The sequence below is a fragment of the Centrocercus urophasianus genome, unplaced genomic scaffold (genome assembly GCF_019232065.1).
Source record: "Centrocercus urophasianus isolate 14NV4802_14NV808 unplaced genomic scaffold, USGS_Curo_1.0 seq_12, whole genome shotgun sequence".
Lineage (NCBI taxonomy): Eukaryota > Metazoa > Chordata > Aves > Galliformes > Phasianidae > Centrocercus > Centrocercus urophasianus.
Genome location: NW_024884364.1, coordinates 62913177 through 62936702, shown reverse-complemented (window position 1 = coordinate 62936702; position 23526 = coordinate 62913177). Strand labels below are relative to the sequence as shown.

At 36.6% G+C, this 23526-nt stretch overlaps 1 protein-coding gene across 5 annotated transcripts in view; it reads right to left on the bottom strand.

The window, feature by feature from the left end:
* The window catches only part of ARHGEF7 (Rho guanine nucleotide exchange factor 7), a 106040-nt gene that overhangs the window by 2577 nt on the left and 79937 nt on the right, over nt 1-23526 (bottom strand). For 3 of the 5 annotated variants that reach the window (XM_042809626.1, XM_042809628.1, XM_042809627.1), the window contains 8 exons: nt 22391-22477; nt 19875-19953; nt 18719-18858; nt 17849-18073; nt 15837-15930; nt 13393-13482; nt 1613-1712; nt 969-1023 (listed from right to left, as the gene is read on the bottom strand). In XM_042809626.1, the coding sequence (XP_042665560.1) occupies nt 969-1023; nt 1613-1712; nt 13393-13482; nt 15837-15930; nt 17849-18073; nt 18719-18858; nt 19875-19953; nt 22391-22477 (870 nt within the window). Of the gene's footprint in view, nt 1-968; nt 1024-1612; nt 1713-10017; nt 10195-13392; nt 13483-15836; nt 15931-17848; nt 18074-18718; nt 18859-19874; nt 19954-22390; nt 22478-23526 lie in introns of all 5 variants that reach the window. The other 2 variants (XM_042809629.1, XM_042809630.1) reach the window with 1 other exon arrangement.

Below are 23526 nucleotides of genomic sequence, written 5' to 3'. Positions count from 1 at the left end.
AATACATGTTTCAATGTAGACTGAAAACAGCAAAAATACATCAACCGTCTTGTTTCAAGAAACAGGCATAACACCCTTAAAAATACTGGGAATATTTACAGATGGGCAAAGAATTCAGATACACATTTAGAGCTCAAAAATTGAAGTAATTTGAATACAAACACATTTTACTTTAACACAGGAGATTTTATCTGGTTTCAGTTAAAATCAGTTTGCAAATTCACGCATTGGAGAATGGGTTAATTCAATTCTTTTTCACCAGTTTTGAGAACTGAGTATGTAAAGTAGCATATAAATATGGTTTAAACAGGCTTTGTCCTGTCAATAAAAGATTTTTACAGTAACTCATTTGGATATATAAAACATGCTTAGAATATCAGCTGCAACTTCCATACTAGCAACTGAAGTGTAATATACTGCAATTTCCCACATGACAAACAAGCACACTAAGCTACCCCTAGGGTTGGACCTCATTAAAAAAGGCACATGATAGGCAGAGAACAGGATTCTAACTCCTGAAATGAGTATTTGTAGGAGGTGTTCAGGTTACTGGAAGACTGTAAATCGAAGCCTAAGTAAATCCAAATAATTATATTATTAAAAATCAAGAGCAAATGCAATTTCAGTCTCTACGTACTTATTTTGCTTGCAATACACCAGAGCTCAATTTAATGCTTTAAACATTTCAAAAGTTGTAGCATCCAAAAATCAATGAAACATAACTAAATCCCCTTAGACACAGGATACATCATGCTCCTCCCAAAGGCTACTAATGACAACCACAAAAGATGGTGGCTATCTCTCAAATTGGTGTTGCTTACTTTTAAAATTGAATCTCAGATATGAATTTAGTCCAAAATCAGAGTTAATTCCTATCAAACTAAATCAACTTACAACCTGCATTTGTTTCAATAACAAGCCTTATCTTTCCATTCTCCATGTTGCTATATATGTAGCAAGTTACTAACCTGTCTTAACTCCTGTACTTCATCCTTTAATGCATATACTGTGTCAACAAGGCTTCTAAAATGAAAAAAAGATCATCTGTTACAATGATTTTCAAAATGATGTTTAAATCTACTATTAGACAAAACTGTTAAGTGAAATCTGTTCAACTTTGTGTTAAAAATTCTCTCATCCTGATTTATATTCTTTAACAGCAGCAAGGGCCCACCATCAGCTTCTCTGAACAGGTTACACCCCTCAAACACATACTGACCTACAGTAGTTCCTATATTATAGCTTTCTTTAACAGGAAGATATTCAACTTCTAAAATGCACCTTAACAAAAGAAAACAGAATGACACCACACGCCAACTAGAAAGACAACATCAATTTAATAATGAAATCTTAAAGCACTTGGAAAAACTATTTACAAGTGAAGCATAACATTCCGGGGCATAAAAGGAATAAACTGAGTACCATTTGCAGAGAAGTTGGGCAACAAGCATTTAAATGAAGGCCAACTGCACTCACAAGGACTGGCAGCATACTCCAAGCACCTACATCCCCTTCTATTTATATACCATGCACATTGCAGTAAGAAATGGGAGGAGGAAGAGAAGTGCAAAGTTTACGGTTTCAATCTATCATTCATTAAATGTTCTCTTACTTCTCTTCTATAACAGTCTGACCATTACTTTTAGTTTCTTCTACAATGATTTTCTCTTCTTCTGGAAGCAGGACTTGAGGAGCTGATTCTTTGCGGGAACCTGTTGTAAAAATAGATTACAAAATGAGAAGCTAGCAAGCAGCACTGGGGAATTTTAATCATCATTTCATTCATTGCACAATACACCCGCATGACCAAGGTATATCACTTTCAATTCCCCCCCTTCCCTTCATACACACAGATTACTGATGTTTTTATATTCGAAACCACAGCCTTACAATTAAAAACTATAGTCTAACATTTCCATCCTGGTGATGATAACTCCTCTGCATTATTGATGGGGATGCTACACAGTTCAGTGAATAGGGCACTGGTCAACTATCAGCAAGATCTATACAAATTCACCATAGCTGAGTCAGGGAAAGATAATCATGATTAAGAAGTAGCAATTTAAGCCTCAAGGACAGATTCTGATCTCACATTGATACAAATCCAAAATGGTACAATGACAGAAAAGTTAAAAACATTTTCCCCAGAACACCACAAACAACACAACTGCATATGTGTATAGACACAAACATGCACATATGCTTTAAGACAATCTTTTAGTCACATAAATGTAATACAGCCACCATATTTTAAAATAAGCTTTCAGAAGTACTTAATGGCTTAACAAACAGTCAAAACCTTCTAACATCTTCAGAATACTTTCTATAATCGTTACAGTTTTTAATATTAAGATAATTCATACAAATTCTAACGGTGTAGCTCATAATAGAAGAATCCAATTGCTGTGCATCCATTCATAAAGTATGTACTCTAAAAACACTACTTAGACTGCAATAAATTTTTTAAAGATGGGCTGTAAACTGCTGCCTAAACATTTGTTTAGAATTCAAATACCATAGATAAGACATTAAAATTCTTGCATATTTTGACTAATACACAAGTATTAACAATGTATGCTTGCCTACCAATTCACCGTAAGGAGTTTTTACTAATGAAGAATATCTCCATTCCAGCACTGTTTGCACAGCTCAACAGGTATGGCAGAGTTACATGCCTCCAGGAGACAGCCCCCTCTGAACAGCTGTTTTGTGATAACAGTGTTTCTCTTTCAAAATCCATGATAAAACATCTGACCTCAGCACACCAAGTCAAAGAAATTCAAGCTCACTGGGAAATCCTGACTTTCTAACAGCTGCAGTCTTGTGTTCTAAACAATGAGTTTGTAGAGAACATAGTTTTGCAGCACATATTAAGCTCATTAGACTGTTGTTTAAACATCTGTAACATAGAAATTAGTTTCCTTAACCTGAAAGTAAAGATCAAACATATCAGTACATGATGGTCAAACTTCATGGAATAAAGACAACTGAGCATCTGAGAACAGAATCTCGTCCTTGAAAGCCATAAATTCTTGATCTTGCGAAGTGAACAAAAACTTTGGAATTAATAACCTGCCTCATTTTGCAGGGAAGGAGCAATCTACAAAACAAGCACAGCAAATCAGGCTCATGGATGTTTGTTTGCACTATCAATCTTTAGCTGCAAAAAAGTCACCTTATGTTTATTTTAATTAATTGGTTACCTCTTTGCTTCATTTGACCGAGACGTAACATTTTGCATTTAATGAAATGTTACTTCAGGATGTTAGTTGGCACCAGCTACTACTAAATGCTGAGTCTCTGTATCAATCCTTATAATCCAATGCAGTTATATACACACATGCATGTAAAAGTCTACACTGGCATATCCTCATCCATGTACAATAAACAATACTACTGAGACAGAATACACTGCTTCATGAAAATAAAACCAACACCAACATTATACACACAATGAGACCCACAATACACATACACACAGTTACACAAGGTAAACTGCTCATGCGAACACTGGCTTTCCTGTGCCACAGAATATCGACTACTGCAGAATTCAGGACATCACAAGTGTGACCCTCACCTTCACTGCTCTCATGTAAACAGAAAGTTGCTTTTTAAACCCCGTATGCACTTGCTAACTATCAAAGGCACAAACACATAGGTCATGTATCCTGCAACAAAGGAGGATCTTGTTATCAACTGAGTACATGCACAGAAGTGTCAGGTTTGATGTGTCAGGTCCCATTTGAGGTGTTAAGTTCAAAAAGCAAAATGAAGCTATGTAATTGTCCTGCTTTTTTTGTAACATTTATGCCTAAAGCCCTTATTTCTTTTCTGCATCTCGAATGAACTTCAAACAGAGCATTACTTGGTAACTAGCATTCAGCAATATACCACATACTAATCCTTCGGCCTCCACCAGCTTCTCAGGGACTCCTTGTAACTATTTCTCTTCAGAAAGGATTACAAGCTACAGCTCTAGGACTTGAAGAGAGAGCTGCATTTGAGTACATTGCAGGCTGTGCACAGAGCTGTACTAAGAGGACAGGTCAGGAAGTTGTCACAACTTCAGTAATCCTAGATACTGAGCACACAAGAATCCCTAGTCCAAGCCAAACAGGCAAAAAGAGAAGGTTCGACTGACCACCAAAAATTCTGCTCCTAAATCTCCTGAGATGATTCAACCAGAAGTCCTAGGTTAAAAATAACTATAGTGGAAAAAAAAAATCTCAAGCTTTACTAGAGAGGTTTAGTTTTGTTTTACTTTTTGGTGGAGATGTTAAATGAAGGGAGGAAGAGGGATGTGCAGCAAACTCAAATGACTGCTTCATGATCAGAGAAATATAAAAGCTGAGGAAGCTGCCATAACTTTTCAGTAGGGAAACTTATAAATCCAGAATCTTGGAAGAATGAGAATCCCATGTTGAGTGCTTTGTAATTAAGACAAAGGCAAAATAAGAAACCACTGACATTCAACCTTCACTTAGATGCCAGCAAGAAAGTAAAGGTTCAGCTTTAGTATTTCCCAGCCCTAGAGTGGTAAACAAAGGGTTACAGTGCTTCTTACCAATACTGCACCCTAAATTGGAGATTGAGTTTGCTAAGCCAATAGAATCAAGCAAACAGTAATATAGCCCACCAGGCCTTGAGGCCTTTGCAACACACACACGTGACACACAGAGCAGGCCTGTCAGTAGCAAGCAGTTCTCAGCACGTCTAAAAAAAAAAAAAAAAAATGAACCCATTAAGCCAATAACAATATGAAGGCGGGTATTCATTTCCCATTCTTTATGCTGCTAAATTCAGGTCTCGTTTCAAAGCTTGCTCCCCTCATAAGTCAGAGAACAGAGCTCTTTCTTCCACTTAGCCGTTCTGAGCAGAAGGCACAACCCAGGTACTTTACATTCACAGTGATGCTATGAGTTTGCCTTCTTCCCAGAGATTATGAGGTTCTACTTTAAGCTAGAAAGTTAGATTCGCAGTGATGGTGGTTCACTTAAAAAACAAACAAACAAACAAAACCCTGAGAATCTCAGACCATCGAGTTTTTACTGCACAACTTCAAAGAATTGCAATTTTATACTTTTTCATACCCTTAATATGATTGGGGAAGGGGGTGAATAATGCACAATAAAAGGTCAAAAATTAGAAATAGTATTTACGGATGTATAGCTGTTTTCTACCGACTTTACTAAGCTCTCTACATAAGCTACATAGATGTAAATTATTTCAAGTTTCAGAGGACAGAAGTCTGACTTGCCACTGAAAGACAAATACAAGGGCAGCCCGAAGAGTAATGCCTCCTATCTTATTTGTTGGCCCACAAAGTCAGAGGAGGACATTGGTGGTTCAGCAGCAGGGGTTGAACCTTCCCACCAATACCCCATTACACGTTGTTGCCCTGCAACAGATGGCAGCAGAGGGGCAATGTGACACACGGTGCCTGACACAGAGCTGTGTAAGAGGCAAAGGTGTGCAAAAGAATTCCTCCCTGCAGGAAAAAAACTGCCATTCAGAGACACGCACTGAACATTTATGGACAACAAATGGTGGATGTGAGATGTGAGCACCCTGAGGCACTGAGCAGTGCATTGCAGCAATGGTGACAGCAGCATGAAAGACAAGCCACGCTCCTGACAGTCATGCAGACCATTAAATGCATTGCCCAGAGCCTCTTGTTCACTGATGGCAAAAATGAGTAGCTAATGATGGTGACGTTATTGAAAAAGTGTTCTGTAGCTGAGAATTTGCTCTATCAAATAATAATATTGTGCTCTTTGTATCTGTTACAGCTTTCATGGAAATTAACAGGAGGCATTGCTTTCAGAGCGACCTATGCATGTTCATACACAATTTTTAGACAAGTTAGCCACTGGGTGTATTCAGACACATCATTTCCCTGTGGAAGGAAATGTTTAACAGAAAATAAGAATCACTTATTTAGAACACAGTTTTTCACTGTATTAGTCACATTCAAGATGCTGAAGTGGATAAGCAGACCTGCAAAATTCATCTTCTGTTTCTCACTGCATTTGATGTCAAAGCTTCCAAGCTGTGTGTGTTGACATTAAAAGAATTGAGAGGAAAAGAAAGGCAATCCTTCACGCTATAGATCTGTCAGAAGTCAAAAGGGAGTCTGCCCTTAAATATCTTGTGCAAAAATACACAACTTCTTTGTGAAACCTTCAAGTAGCAAAAAAAGTCTAGCACAAAAATGGTGTTGTTTTTTTTTTGTTTTCTTTTTTGTTTTTGTTTTTGTTTTTGTTTTTTTTTTTTAACTAGCAGCAATTCACAACTAGGAAAGAACCCACAAGACTCAAATGACAGATCTAGGCAGTTTACAGCAAAACATTTTGATGAATAAAAAGAAAATAATTAGACTTAAATAAACATACATCTCCACATCCAAACTTCAGTCACTTCAGAACAGAATGAAGAGTTTGAAAGACAGGTATATTATTTGAAGTGGCAAATTTTTTCAAAGACAATAATTTTAAAGAGTTATCCCACAACATTTACTACATTTTCACTAAGCAATACAAATAAAAATGCAACCAGAGGGCTAAACCTAAATTTTAGTCATAGCAAAAAAAAAAAAAAAAAAAAAAGACCTTTCAACAGAACTAGATTTTGTATTTTGTTCATTTGATAGAACTATTTTGTTCTATTAATACATCTATTAAATGATTATTTTGCTTTAAAACACTCAAATATGACTTTTTTTAAAAATAGAAGCACAAGATGACTTGCTTTCAGAGAAAAATGTACGATGTAAAATCCTGAAAATGAATGAAGTTGTAGAAACATTGTAGAAATCAATATATTCATAAACTGTATCTCTGGTAACAGGTTCTGCAGTAGCACATTTGAAATTGTTCCAATTATTCAACTGTGCTTTTATTGAAAATACACCAATTCAGAAAATGAAAAAAGATGATTAAGGAGGGAGGGAGACTACAAAAGCGTTCTACGAGTGACAAAATTTCTGAACAGTTATTAGAAAATAAACACCAAGACGCGTACTGCACATTATACGGAATTTCCTGCAGTTGCCAATTACATTAAACAAAGATTATACACAACTCAGAAAAGCTTTTTCACTTCAGCATTTGATTCCTCTATGGAGAAGGGAGGGAAGAAAGGAGGTACTGGGAGAAAAGGGAGTCAAGTGTTAAGTTACCAGTTACGCTGTACTTTCCCCCTGTGTAATAATTAAATATTAAAGTCACAGTCTAGCAAATGCAAAATTTATTTCAACTGTACATAACAGATGTCCTTTTTTATATAAAACAAAACACTTAATTGATATATGCAACCACAAACAATATGCATACTGTACAGTACAATGCAACATTCAGATATACATCCATTTTGTATTTTCAAAAGGCAGTTACCTACTGAAAATGGCTTCTCCCATTCACAAATGAAGTGCACAATATATATTAATTTTTCTATGTTTTACGTCACTATATACACATTACTGTGTTTTGGCAAGATTATGCAAAACACGCTATTAATACTCGTTGGCTTCAATTTATAGCAAATACCAATTCATGGGAACACTGTGTAAGCCATGTGAAGAGGGGCTGACAATGGCTTGAACCTACCTTCTAACTCAGATTCTCCATCCTTCCAGTATATTTGTAACTGTACACATATATTTTACAGAATTGCATAAACAGAAGGTACTATTATTACCATGACTAAAGTTCCACAAAAATAGAAACACTGAACCTTTGGACTGAATACCACCATTTCCACTTTGCTTTTTTTTTTGTTGGTTTTTTTTTTTTTAAGCATGTTGCAGTAATACTTCTGATCAATTCACAACAGTTAGTGGTCTGTAACACCGCATGATTTAAACGTAATAAAGTTAGAGATCGTAATTATGAACTTTAACTAAAGTTAATGACTTAAGTGCTACAATAATTAATGGTGGTAAACCATCAAAGCTTTGGTGCATAGAAAGTCAATAAAATCTTCAAATCTTAACAACAAAACATTCTGCATGATATGGAAATTCAAGTGCAGCAACTGTATTTCCAACTTATTTTACACTATAACATGAAACAGACATAAAAGAATTATCATTGATCTAATGCAGAAAACATTACTTAACTGGAACACCACAGCTTAACAGGGTAAAAAAAAAAAAAGCAATCCAAACTTTCCATATATGTAGAACAAAAACTCAAAGGAAAAAGGGAAGTGAAGTGGCTTACAGATGCACTGTGGAATGGTATGGAGCACACACACATTTTTCATTTCTCTAAGCAACACTCCTCCTCTTAGGAAAAAGTTCAACATATACAAGTTCCTGGCCATTCAGTTAATATACGACTGCTAGTAAGATGTGCCCCTAAAAATTCTGTTTAGTAAGCATTACTGCTTTTGTTAGTCAAGCCTTCATATACAAGCAACAGTGATAAAAGATAAAGGAGGTGATCAAACAATGCAAGATGAAATGCAAATCTACAAATATTAAGTGTTTTGAAATAGCTTCTCCATGTAGATAACCTCGTGTAATCATTCATATCTAGCAATTACCAACTTTCTGATCATGTAACCTGCACGATGGTATTAATTACTTGTAAACTTTTAAATGGAGAGATCAAATCCCCAGGCAGCAATTAATAAGCAGCAATTAACAGCATCATAACTACTCTGAATTTGCTCAGAGTAATAGTTGTACGCTGGATAACACTTAAAGGAATAGAGGAATTGCATTCAGAGATCCTGATGAAAATGAGAACTATTTCTGTCCTTTCATCATCTGCTTTTCTCTAATGCTAAAGAAGATTTGGAAAGCACTTTATTTTTGTTTCAATCCCAATTGCATCATCCACAAGACAGAACACACACTTCACCCCAGCCATGCCCCAGGTACAGGTTCAAGACCACCAGCTGTGTATAAGGTGTTACAGTTCTCTGAAAAGCCAACATGATTGTAGGTGAAGAGCTGTTGCTGAAAACAAACCTGCTCGTGAGGAAAGTTACAAGACACAAAATCTGTCACAGACATGCTCCAAACAGTAAAACCAAAAGCCAAGCATTCTGTTTTCAAGAACTTTGTACAAGCCAGTTTGATTGCAGTTGTACCTAGAGTTTCAGGTGCTGAACACTTGAGCTTTCAGCTGAGGAACGATTTTCATCTCGTCTTTTCAGGAAGAATGGTCATTTGAAAGCTGTGTATTTTAACAGGCAAGTAAACATCTAACCCCTGTTTTCTGCCACACTACTGCATACAGTAAAGTGACAATATGACCACGGGTAATATGAGATTATCAAAACACTGCATGTAATGAGCATGGACTGCTGGGTTTTCATGACAAGCGCCAGATTGAGGGTGAGAGGGAGAGCAGTGCAATCCTTCATATAGACGCCTAAGCAACGACAAAGAGACAGCAGTATAAAAACAAGTTCTCATGGATTAGCAAACGCTTTTCCAAACAAATGGGCCAGATATGTGAATCTGAATGATTTCATAGCTCTTGTACTGTTAATTTTAAACCGTATTTTTCTTACTACCAGCTCCATGTTTTGTTAATAATATGTAGAAAATTCAACAGCTATCACTGAAGTATTTCCATATTGCTGGCATTCAGCTCATAAGCCAGTATGGTTTCAGTACAAAATACAAAAATGTGCTGTATTCAAAAGGAGAAAAAAAAAAAAGAAAAAAGGACCTGTTGCTACACTGACCAAAACCAGAAGTAAAGACCATTCAGAGCTACAAATTAATATCTGTCACTTAAAAAACTCTCAAGAAATATCATCCTTGGCAGGATATACACTTTTTAGAACGACTTATTTGTATGTGCATCGGCAATAGAGCCTTCCACCAGGTATAACTGAAGTTTCAGAAGCTCCCTCAGAAGTTGTTAAAATATCACATTAAAGAGACAAGGAACAGCAAGAAAACATCTAAGAAAAGCAGGCTGTGATACAACAAGCATTTGTTAAGAAAAAGCTCAGAAGTGCATTAGTTCTGGTGAGAGATATATGAGCAACAGCTCTTACGAGATGTAGACCCCATTCTGTAACTATGGGCTGTCCATATACTGTCATAGTCAGAGTCTTCTGAGAGGTCTGAAGGCTCCAAACGAGAAAGACTACTGCGACGACCCAAGGAGTCTAGACTTGATTGGTCATCATCAGCCAAGACGTGATTATGCATCAGGTCAGTGCCTTGCCATGCTAAGGATGTATAGGTGAAATGAAATGGTGGATGTGGATAGGCAGAGGTGGGATGAGGAGGAGAACGTAAGGAATAGCCACAACCAAACACATGAAATAAAAGCAAAAGGTGATGGGAAGAGAAGGAAAAGAGAAAATATTGTTAAAAAGGCACCAAAGCTTTTTCTTGTTTTCATTTTCTTTTTTGTTTGGGATTCAGGTATAAATTACACTCACTGTAATAGTTTTTGAACTGTTACAATAAAATTTTTGAAGCGTTTTTTTAAGCTTACAAGCAGTCTCAGTTGAGAATTTTAAGTAACCAAAATCTTGTTTGAGGGTAGATTTTTTTGGATGAAGGAGATCAGTTCTTTTCAAGCAAAGAATCAGTTCTGGTCTGGGGGCAATCTGATCTGGGACAGAGCAATAAACACAGCAAGCCAGCATGACCCAGTGCTAATGTGAAAAGCAATAGCCCCTTCCCCATTACACATCCATACCTTCATCCTTTCCCTCCCTTGCAATGACACAGCCATTTGTACAGCTGCTTGGTGAGCCAGGTCAGGGAACAGCTTCAAATGGTAATTAACCCTTCATTTTTATTTTTCAGGTAGACAAATAATTTCCCACCAGCTCCCAATACAGCCACATAAGTGCTTGTGTCACTATTACAAAGGGGAAAATGCAGGGGGAAAAAAAGCAAGGTTCTCATGCAGAGCAGAGCTGCCAAACTTTCTACATGTGCAGCACCATCTCATACCCACTCAAAGGGATTGCCAAGCTGAAGCTTCTTTGTGCCTGCAACCCTGTTATTTGTTTAACCAAGTAGAAACTGGATTGACAGAAAAACAAGGCCAAGAGACTAACAGCAATACAGTCTAGTGCCTCACATACCCTCACACACCTCTTCTAACTGGCCTCTATCTGAATCTGTCTTTGTATTTAGATACTTTAAATGCTTAGAATAGTTGATAAAGACGATTAAAGACACTTTCTCTCACCTATTTGCCCTTTTTGATTTTTTTTGTTGCTGTGTTGCTATTTTGTTCTGGTTGTTTTGTTTTGTTTTTTAAATAAAAAAAAGCCTGGCAGTATCTGAAAACTGAAACTATGTAAGTGGCCATGTTACAAGCCAAAATCTGCATGACACTACAAAAGATTTAAGCCTTCATTTGGAATAGAAATGTGAAGTAAACACAGGATATAAGCAACAGAGGAAACTGATGGTTATTTTATTTGCATATATAACTAATCCCTACATCCTCCCCACCTTCAAAAAGAAAACTCCCATCCAACGTGCATTGGTGCCAAAGCAACACAAAGCTGGCATTGCCAAGGGCAGCACCTCTGGGGCTTTGCATTAAGATGCAGCTAATAGAAATACCAAATCAGTGATGGGAGGGCCAGTTAGAGAACTAACACAGAGGTAAGCCACTGATGTGTAAAAGTGGAATATTTCACTGATGGGCAATTCTTTCATTCTGTTTTTCTACACTGACCAGTGCTTCCACAGAAAGAATCCCAGCATCATTTTTCCCCCAATTTCCAATTCCCATCTACAAAGGGATCTTCAGAAACTTGATGTCTTAGATGGCAACATTACTCTTTCCAAACAAAGCAGCAAAACACTTGCTTCTCGCTGCAATTATGAGCAAATAAAAGCTGCTGACTTCTGATGTATGCAATGATACCTAACTGCACCATGTATATTTCTTAAATATACATAGAAAGGAAAAAAAACAGCAAGCAAAATATCATATCCATTAGATGCCTGCACGCACAACTGTGCAAGTGCAAATGTTTCTCCAACCACTTCTTGTCACAGTATCCTTGAATATAATCAACAAATCCAATACAGTTAACAGCAATGTCTCAATTTTGTTGGAACAACAGCGTATCTCCAGAATTTTGAACACATTAATTTCCTTTTATCCAATTCAACACACTACAATACTGACTGCAGAGCCAGAAAACTGGTCAAACATTAATAAAAAATAGTGTTATAGTAGCCAATTTGTCAAACTGATAATTATCACCTCGGAGATCTACAGTTCATTGAGATCAAAAATTAAAATGAAGGTTTTAGCTGTTACTTCAAATGCTTTAAAAGCCTAATACAAGGGTTATATTCCCATTTTTGAAGTACACACAAATACAAAATTTAGCAGTTTTCAAGGTGATAACAATAAGTGAACATGTATTATGTAAATATGTGATCTAGGCCTGCAACTGCACTCTGAGACTTCTCACCTGTCTGTAGAAAGTGCTTCTGCTTGGACATGGGCACAGAGATCTGTGGCTAGCAGTAACAGTGTTTAATACTAATTTAAACAATAGACTAGGAGTTAGGATATATCTATCCTTCTAATTCCTGACAATAGCAAAAACAGCCAGGTACTCCAGCATCATTATACAGCATTTCAAGGACACCAATTAAATCCTTAATCATCAGTGTGAAAACAGTGCAAACTGGAACAAACCTAACAGCATTTTCTCCTTTCTTGTGTAAGCAGAACACATGCTGATGGACTCCCCCTGCTTTAAGCAACGTTTTACTTACAACACAGAGGAACTCCACATGGCAACCTTGATTTGGATTAAATGAAGGAGGACCCCAGAGGCACGTTACAAGTTTTCAATACACTAGATATTGATCTGAGAAACTATAAATGGCTTTAAGCAACAGAAAGATCTCAGAACAGTTTCTCCTGAAGTTACGACATAGGATTAAAGTTTGTAATTAATACTAAAAACAATGGCTGGCAATAAAAAAAAACTTTGTACAGGTTCACGTTACTTTTCCGTAAAAGAAAACTGTTGAACCAAATAAGACAGAAGAACACTTCTCCACAAGTGCCACTTATTCTTCGTTCCTCAATACTTACCAACAACTTCTTGAAATTTACCAAAAACCACACTGGACAGCTGTCATATTCTAGCAAGACACCTCAAAACCTCTGATTCATTGGCAATTTTAAATCCAAGTAGCCACTAGTAATTTATTTTAAATAAGCATTGTAAGACCCATATAAATATGAACCTTGGCTTCCAAATACATAATCGCTCAAGCACTATTACTAAGCCAAAATCAGATTATTAACTTATTTCAGGTCCAGCTTGCTGTTTATAAAGTTCTGAGACCGCTTACACTATACTTATCTTTTTTTAAAACAACCTGATACGTGGCTTAGTGAGTCGTACCAGTATTTTCTAACTTACTTGAGTTTAGTGTTTGACGTGTTTTGGCACTTGTGCAATATGCTTCAATGACTTTAAGAATTTGAGCATCTTCTTCTAAAGCAGCAGTACCTAGAAACAATGGAAAACAACAAAATTTTAAATATGGGCATGTGTTTCTTACTACAGACAGGCCTTTGTAAACAATGTTTGTTTAAAGCTAAATTCTACATATTTGAATTGAGACCAAAGTTCAGTCTAATCAAGCCTTTAGAATTCTTAATCATTTCAAAAATCAAGCTTCAATGACTGAAAGCAACAACGGAAAGAGAAACTGCTATAAAAAATATAATGCTTTAAACATCACGATGTAATAGTATCATCTGTGAACCAGAGCATACAGATTTGTTTTTTGTAATTTATTATTGTGACAGTAAAGCCAACTGTTCAATATTTTGTCAGGATTGCCTGACAAACTAACTGCTGAAGTATCTTGACTAGGTATGGTTTACCCATAGTTCAAGAGATGCAGGCATTCCAAAGTGCATATTCCCTCTCTTTCAAGGCAAGAAAAATAATTGAATTTTGTGTTGCAAAATTTGTTACAAAGTTACAAAGCAGCACCATATCATTACCACAGCAAAACAAATATTTCACTTCTGAAATCAGTACTGAGAGGACACTCAGCTAAAACGCCTTTCTTTCATTTGTCTGCTATAACACACAAACCTATCTATCAGAAAGCTTTAGTTTTGGTAGAAATCCTTCAATGGCAAACTCTTACATCTCCACAGGCTGAAGGAGCGCTACAATAGAACTTAAGCTTCTAATTACTCATTACTTCTAATTACTGGTGGGGAAAAAAAATCTCATTTTAAAGGTGAAGCTTCTATTTATGCCTGATGCTTAGGCTGATGAAAACAGCAACTCACCACGTGCTATCTTCTACAGCGAGGAATAAGAACGAACTAGAAAAAAGTGCTCTTTCATATTACAGAGAGCCATAACCATACTTAGCTACAAAGGTTTTTAAGAGTTTGGACAGATTTAAATAAGGATGCCTCTTATTTGGTCAATTCATGATAGTTTTTTAAAAATTATGGAAGGGAATCATGTTGAAATGAAGTGCGAGCCAGATTACAAACAAATATTTAGAAGCTTCTTTCAAGCTATAAACTTTATCATGAAAGAAAAACATACCCAGAGATCCATGGAGTAAATGAGGGCCATGACTCACATGCATATGCACCATCCAAGCCCATACACAGACATTTAGTTTCCATGTAATGCTGAGTATCAGAGCTTGTTACTACCTCAGCTCTCACTTTAAAAACTCAGTTAACTTGGGTTTCTATAACCAAGATATACTTCTAATCTATTTTGAACAAACAGAAGCTACTCTGCATATTTACTAAAAGACTATACACATGCTGCACACTGAATGCAATAAAGCAGACCTAAAATACTGTAGCAAGTATCAGGGACATGACTAGAATGGAGTGCATTGTATAATGCTGGACAATAGACAACCAATTTACTATCATTTTGTAGTTAAATCTAATTTTCTTCCTTATGCCAGTAACAAGATGAAAACTAACGAAATCCTGAAAAGCTGTCTGATAGAAGGAGAGACAATGTTAACAATAACATACTTCATGTATTCAGCAGTCAAGGCACATGACTTAAGAAGCTCACGAGCAAAGGGCAGACACAAAAGCAGAAGTTGGAATAAAAGGTTCTGGCCTTCAAGTGTGAACATCAGCTATTTTAAACACCTTATCTTTTAGTGACACAAGCAATTGGATCATCCATTCCCACAAATATACAAGGCACTTCAACACCCTACATCACCTGACCTAGTCTGCTTGTCTGCTTCAGGACCAAGCACCTTTCTCTGACCACACAGTAGCCTGCAATGATTGGATCTCATAGAACACATCTGATCAGAGGGTATGAGTGCCACCTAAAGTAAAGGTACCAAAAACAGTTACTTGTTGGTGGGAGCAATAACGTTATCCAAGTGGTAGAAGTTAAAAAAGAATTTCTAAACATACTGAGATTAAACTTGCAAGCTATTTAATTGCTAAATAGAAAAACCAACACAGTACAAGTGCTGCTGACAGACTCATAATTAGAAATAAATAAATCTCTGTGCATCATCCTGCTATTTCTGCCTTCCTCCCCACACTTTTTTTCCTCATCTACGTACACACATTAACACAGAAAAGCAGGATGCCTCCACCTAGCCTTGGATAAGTTCCTGTATTCTGTAGTCAACTGCATGACTCTAGAAAGCTGTTTATGCCAGTGTGACATAAGTGCCTAAGGTGAATAAATGAAACAGTCCTCTGTAGATACCTACCCTCTTTCCCCTGCCAGGGGAGAGGAAACCAGACTATTTAGACTGTACATCTAACTTGTAAAGATATTAAACTGATGTTAATTCCAGTCTTTGTACTATGCAAATAATTGTTCAAGTCTCTTACTTTTTCTCAGTGCAAATTCTTCATCTGATGGCTTCCGTTCTGGCTTGCGTTTGGGAAGCAGCTTTTTCATGGTTTTAGGGCTCTTACTTAGATCCTGTGTGGGGAGAATAAAAAAAAAAAAAAAAAAAAAAAAAAAAAAGAGTAGAGCTTCTCTAAAATATTTCAAAGGTTAGTTTCTAAGACACGTGGTGCCATAATTCAGTTTATTAATATTCTTTGGCACATGAGATTTGCCTGAACCAGCTCATTTCGTTTCTATCCCTCCACCAACTATACACTAAGTTGGGTATTTTATCTGTTCTGTGAACAGAAATATACAAAAAAAGCTGCAGCAAAAGCACGCAGGCTGTTTGGGAACTGGAGCAAAAGCAGCACAAAAGCATATATATGCACTTTTTTCCCTTAACCTTTGAAGAAACAACCCATTTAATTTGTCTACTTAGAAGCAGATTAAAAAAGGAAGCTTGGGAGGTAGTATACTTATTATACTGAATGTTTGGAGCTTTATCAGAACAGACCTACAGCAAAAGAAATACAGCTACAAAGAGCATTTCTGCTTTAAATATAGTCATGCTGATTTAGAGAAACAATGCTAACTTTGAGAAACCGCTAATTTTACAGGAACAAAAAGGAATATTCTCATCTACCCCTTACCTTACAGGAATGAGCCATCCTCTATAAAAGTACAGAACTAGAGGGTAAAAAGGTGAATGGGCAGGACAGACTGGAGATGATGAAGATAAACTGAATGCTGTCATAGGTTAAACACCTGAGTGTTTAAACACATGAGTAAAACTTAACCATATTGGAGAATGCAGCGCTGTACATAAAAGACACGAAAACAATTTAACTTACAAAGAGATGAATATGCAGTAGAGCTAAACTGGAGAACTTCTTGTAGCAACCAAGCCCAAATACTAACCACTTAATTGAAGGCCACCTATCACTTACACCCTGCTGCTTAGCGGATGTACAAAGCGAGGAAAAAAAGACAGTCAAAACTGTCACAAATGCACACCCAGCACAAACAAACAAAAAGAAACCAACCATACTGCACTAGGTTGTGTTTAAACTGCAAATTCACATGCCTTCAAGATAACATTGTTCTCTTAGCATCATATGGTTGGAGACAAAAAATGTTCACAAGCATAACTTTAGGCAGCTTGATCCAGTAAAAGGTGTCCTTGCCCACGGCAGGGGTTTATAACTAAATGACTTTTAAGGTCCCTTGCAACCCAAACCATTTTGTGATTCTATGATTCCAAGTTTACTACTCTTTTTGGGTCCTGTTGCTTTGTACTAAATTAGAATTATAAGAATGCATTACAGAAGAATACTAAACCTGAAGATATCACCGTGACAGACAACATTCAGTATTCTCCTTCTTACAAGCAGACCTTCATACATAAACCTAATAGTTTCTCAGTATTTACAAAGCCACGCACAGTGTAATGGAAAGACCAAATTAACCTACCCCCATCGTTATTTCTCTTAGAGCAGATTTCTGCTTCATACCATATGCTAATTAAAAACTACAACAGCATCTTAAAATCTAAGCTGTGAACCAAGAGCCCATTATACCCCCACAGCTGTTCAGAATGATTTCATACTGCACTTCCAAGAACCGAAGATCCCTTATACTAGATGCTCCTCAGTATGCTTAGCAAGCAGCTTTGCAGTAAGCTGGAATGATCAATTGCTAGTTTTTGTTGGATGGGTTTAAAAAAAAAAAAAAAAAAAAAAAAACTTCTTAACAAGACGAAGTTGGAAAATAAGTGGAAATACCTGGCAGGGAGGAAAAGGTGTCAGCATACGCTCCTAACAAACCTCTGAATCTTCTGAGCCACGAGAATAAATGTCTACTTGAAATGAACAGCTTTCACTGTCCATTACCACTGATTCAGAGCTAACTCTTAATGCACACACACAAAACTGTAAAACATTGGTATGTGAGTTACATTTCTCACCGTAGTCAGGCTATGCAGTAACATTTTTTGTCTGCTGCACCTCACCTCTTTGTAACAAAGTGCTGCTGAAGGCCGTAGTGGAGGTGCGGGCCGTAAACAGCTCAGACTCCAGGGCTTGGGTGTTTTAGGAGGTTCCAGAGGTCCCCAGTTTATCGTGGTATGTGGAGTCCCATGATGTGACGGATGAGGGAGAGTGTGATATGCAGGAGTCAGTGGTATCTGCTTGCTGTCCGAGTGCTTGCTGGAGGGTGTCACTGGATGGGAAGGAAGCTGTCAAAGACAATGGTTGTGGGAAGGGAAAGAAAGCATGTCATCATCATAAAGGCAAACTATCATAAAGATCCAGTGAAAATCTCTTCTCTAGTCTTTTGTCTATTACTTAAGAGTTTTTAAAATTTTAATACAGAACTACTATTTGGAAAAACTGAGCATAAAAACATTTTGTCTAACACATAGAAAGCATGCATTAGAGAAAGAACAGCTTCAAGCAGCCTGGCTCCCATTTCTTTCACCACAAGGCTCAGAGTTAAATTAAGATCCATTCACATCAACTCCAGAATACAAAAGATGCCAACAAAAGGAAACTGTTTCTCCACAGACTCAAGTACATCATCATCAGTTAAAACCTACTATTCTAAGGATACTTAAAAGATGATGACACACTACACAGTCAAAACAGAACTGCCTTTTTTTTTTTCCTTTTAACCTTGTTAAACTATTATACCAAAAACTAAACATCCTACTCTTCCCTCATGCAATTAAAAACAAAACAATATTTTGAAGCAAACTGTAGTTGTAGCATATAGTTTTTGCTACTAATAGTCAAAGAAAATGCTTAACATAGCAGCACATTTGCCAGATAACCTAGTTCTGTACACACTACTGATTCACTTCAATGACAAAGTGTTTTCTTACTGTGTGAGATGGCACAGAATGAGGTTTAATGGTGGGATTCCCAACAGTTGTGACTTTGGTTTGTTTCTGCAGGTGATCAACCCACTCATGCAAATCTTGTTGGTTGTTACATGACACTAATATCCTTTCAATCATAGTTCCTAGGTGACATAAAAATAAGATGTAGGAAACCACACAAGAACAACTTAGTCAAACTGACACGATAACACATGATGCTCATTTCATAAAATATTATATTCATCAATTACTATGCAAAAAATTTAACCAGTATTTTTGGAAAAACAGCAACATTTTTCTATGTGATAACATTTCTTCCACATATTTATTTGTCTATGAAGCAAAAGAATTATACCTGTTTTTCTCTCTTTGATAATTAAACACAATTATTACAACTATTATATGTAAGAGACAGGACCACCCTCAGCTCCAAAGGGTGAATCCAGTAGCTTTATACTTTTCCATCTTTCCCAGGAAAGCTAATGTATAGTCTACAATGTCACCCGTTAGTCCATAAGCTTCAGCATAGGAAAAATCATAAAGTATTGTTCAGAGAAGGTCTTGAGGTCAGACCAAATCTAATATGAAAGATGAGGCAAAAGTCACTTGGGAACACCTCTGGAAAATTTTACCAAGGGTTACCTCTAATTTCTACAGTTAAGTCCATTTTAACCCACCACATTCCTCATCCGAGGTCAGCTTCATAGCTATTATCTCAGAAGAACAATTACCATCAACAGCTTTTTCCCTCCACCTCGAAGCACTGATGTGTTACACTGCCTGCCACTTGAGAGCCTCAATATTACTTCAGTGAAACACAACCTGCTTGGAGGCAGAAATGATCCAGGAAACAAATGAAAGTGTAAGTCTCCACTGTGGGGATTTTCCTCCAAAACTATATTCCTAAGATTCTGACTTCATTGGGCCCAGGGAATTAAGTTACATGCTAAAACAAATCACTTGATAGACAGAAAACATCCAAAACAAGAACTACTGCAATCGTGAACAGCAGAGCTACGGAAGGTCTCTCAGTAAAGAGACTGACCATTTCTAAAGGAAAGATCTTGACTAAAGCTCCTCCAGACTGTCTGAAATTCCCCTCCTTACAGGGAGCAGCACAGTCTAGTAAACAGCAAATAAAAATATTTACAACTAGTACCTGATATTTCAAATGCATTTTTATGGTTTTCACTGTCTTCTAGCTTTGTGATAGTCATTCCAGTCATTGGTAGCTTCCCCTTAAAAAAAAAAAAAAGCAGTTAATGATGAAGTTGAAGCCAAAATACACCAAAAAATTACCAAGTAAAATGTATACAACTTAAAGTTCTGAATGAACACAGGTGCAACACAGTAAACTGGCAATCACACAAACACATGCTGATGGGTTTAAAATATTTTCAAATCCACACAGGCACTTTGTAACAAAAATTTTCAAGCCAAACACCTGCAAATAACACCTGTGACTTTAATGAGTCTATTTGATACCTATGCAGGCTACAAATCCATACAAACATAACAGCAGTCATCCATCATAGTCTCAAGTTCTGGGAACTGAGACATTCAGGGTCATCCCTGTCACAAGATCAGAAGCAATGGTGACTGACCTGAAAGCATATATATCTGCAAACAAATTTTGTTTGTGGTATATTTAGAAAGGAAGATTTCATTAAATAAATCCATCAATTATATACTGAAGACTTACATCTCCAGTATCCACACTGCTATCAAACTCACTCTCAAATATATTAAGAAAACAAACCTAATCTCATTTTAAGCCCAACCAGTCTGGAAAAGTTGGTTTGGGATAACTTTTTGTCCCTTTCAAAACACAGAAGAACAGGTAAAAATGCAACGCTGTCAGGATGAAAGGCTTTACCAAAAATGCAATGTTATTAAGAAGTTCTCTAAGACAGATTCTTTATTCTCTTGCACAGAAGCACTATTCAGAACACGCTGGCAAAAGTGCAAATGCAATGCGTTGAGGAATTTTGGCTCCAAAGAAGGGGAATTTTTTTTATTTTTTTAAAGTGACTGCAGGATGGACAAAGGCTTCTTACAAGTTGATCTGAAATCACTTGGTGTTCTCTATGCACAAAACATGCTCAATCATAAGATGCCAAAGAAAAGATTTTTTGCTACAACTTTTCCAGTGAAGGAAAGATGGTAGTGCTGTACCTTACAATGCAGCCTAAAATCTGTTTTCCATTTTTTGCTGGTTCCTGACCAACACAGCATAGCCACACTGAAGTGAGGTGCAAGAATTGAAGATACAAACAAAAAGAGAATCTGGGAATGCACCAGGCAAGAGACTGACAACAGAATAATCATCACCTGAGCCACATGGAAACCAGAAGCATAGATACACAGATAGCTTGCTTTCTCCTTCCTTTCAACAGACAATTGTGAGACCCTCTCATAAAATACCAGCACTATGACCTGGAACACCTGACATCTGCTGACATCAAATACTCAGAACTACACAGAGAATATACTGTAAAGTCAGAGAAGCTGCAGCTTATACCTAAACTTCAACGATCAGGAACTCTCTTCTTTTCTCAGTTTATAAACATGCACCAATCAGGAAAAGAGACATTAAGGCATAAATCAGGTACAGATGCTGACTTCAAGGACATTCTTTCTTTTGGAACAACTGGGGGAGTTGCATCTTTCATCTGCTCATGTCCTACTTAGAAGACAAGAACCTCGAAATAGAAATCCGGATGGCAAATGCCATGCAATCCTGACACAGCTCCAAAGCCACTGCCTCACTGTCTCACTCTCCAAGCACTGTCTCAGAGTGATTAAACAATTTTGCCTTGCTATGAGAATGCAGACGTTAGGATTTAAGGAGTGCTTAGTGTTGAGAAAAAAATCACATTAGAACTTATGAGAAATTAATAGTTTAGCATTCAACAGAGGATTGGGCAGTAAATACTAAGGAAGTGTCATGTACATACTGAACAGATGCTGAAAATAAGTGCACAGAAAATTGCTTATTTACTGAACAATGCTGTGCACCTGAAGGACAAAATGGGACAGAGAAGGAAAAAAGCATATGCAATGTAAAACAGGAGGACAGAATTAAGCCTGACAGATTCACTGTTTAATTCTATATTGAGTGTTTCTTAGCACAAAAATTTACAGTCAGTTGCTTCTGTAACCAGTGTACAAGCATCTGCCTTCACTGAGAATTCTGGCTGTGCTACTTGAGATCTAGCACTCACCTGCCTTTCTTAATATCTTTGTCCACCTACATCAGGACAAAACACTGACCAGAGGTTATTAGGAGCAGCACAAAGCTAACAGAAGCTTAATTATCTAACTGAACTACCTAACACAACACAGTCAGATAAATTCAGCTACTCCCACGAATACAAAAAGTGAACTTTACAATTTAATTTCTCCTAATAAAGTCACACAGTTTGTGACTGGATGCAGACAACCACGTTGGAGTCCCAAATGGCAGATGAATCACTACTAGTGAAGAAACAGGTTTTTTTCCCCTCATTGTTTTAGGTTGTTTTCTTGGTTTTGTTTTAAATGAATGATCAGTTCTTGTTGCAGAAGCTACCTTTGCTACTTGTGAAAGTGGAAGTTTAACAATCCAAGTTTTCTATGAAACGTTTGGCAAAAATACATGCCAGCATTTACACAGATGTAAACGTATCACCTTACCTGATAAATGAACCCACTCATTCTTGGGCTGGCAGACAACATTAACAAAATGTTAGGGAAGAGAAGAAGATACCTTTCATTCTTTTCCTTATAAAAAAAAGAAAATAAAAAAGTAAATAGAACGTCACAAGAACCCTTCTCCCCTTTTTATGTTTTACATTATTTAAAACGATCAGCAAAATTACAACTCTACAGTTACACCACAAACACTTGTCTCTAGCAAAATTAAACTCCCATAATGGTAGAACAAGTGAGAATTTTTTCATTTTCTTTTTGAAAACTGCTAGTGACATGCCTATATTCCTTCCTGGAAAGCAGAGCCTTATCATTTAAAGAATTAATTTTTACTGTTTGGGTGGAATACTAGCCTGTTTAAGTTAGTAACACCCAATTTGCTGATTTCACTGAATCCAAGAACATTAAAAATATATGTATATACAATATACAAAACTTGACTGGATACTGTTGCTATAATGTCAAGACTTCTGTCTCTCAAATATAAAATCAGATTTTTACAAAATATCAGATTAGCATCAGAATTAGAAAAATATTATGAAAGTAATAATGCTTATATTCAGAATGGAAACAACATTGCTTCGTTCTCTTTTAATATGATGGTTGCACTTAAGATTAGCACTAACACAAAGCTTTGATTTTAATGACAAATATATTCTTTTTTTAAGTGATTGCTTCAATTTCTAACACCTTTGCTATACCACACAGCTTCTTACCAAGTTTAAATGTTTCTATTTGTTTTTCAGTCTTTACAAAAGCATACATCATTTGAAAGACAAAAAGCAAATGCTTTTGCACAAACTAATTTGTTCTATATCTAGTCAAAAAGCAATTGCTACGCAGAAACTTCCAAGGGTCCATTACATTTGACATTTTAACTATAATGAGTTTGGTGCAGACTTTTTTTTTTGCTTTAAAACAAGATGCAGCAGTAGAAGATGCATTATCTGCTCTAGTGATAGATATTTTATTTTAAACAGCTAACATAGTATCTGGTAGCAAGATATGTGGTGACAAACTTTAAAGAATCCAGTTGCAAAAGCACTTTCCTCTTTCCTCATACATAAAGGAGGAAACTCATTGAATATGGTTGCAATACTAAAACTCCCAACAAGTTCAAA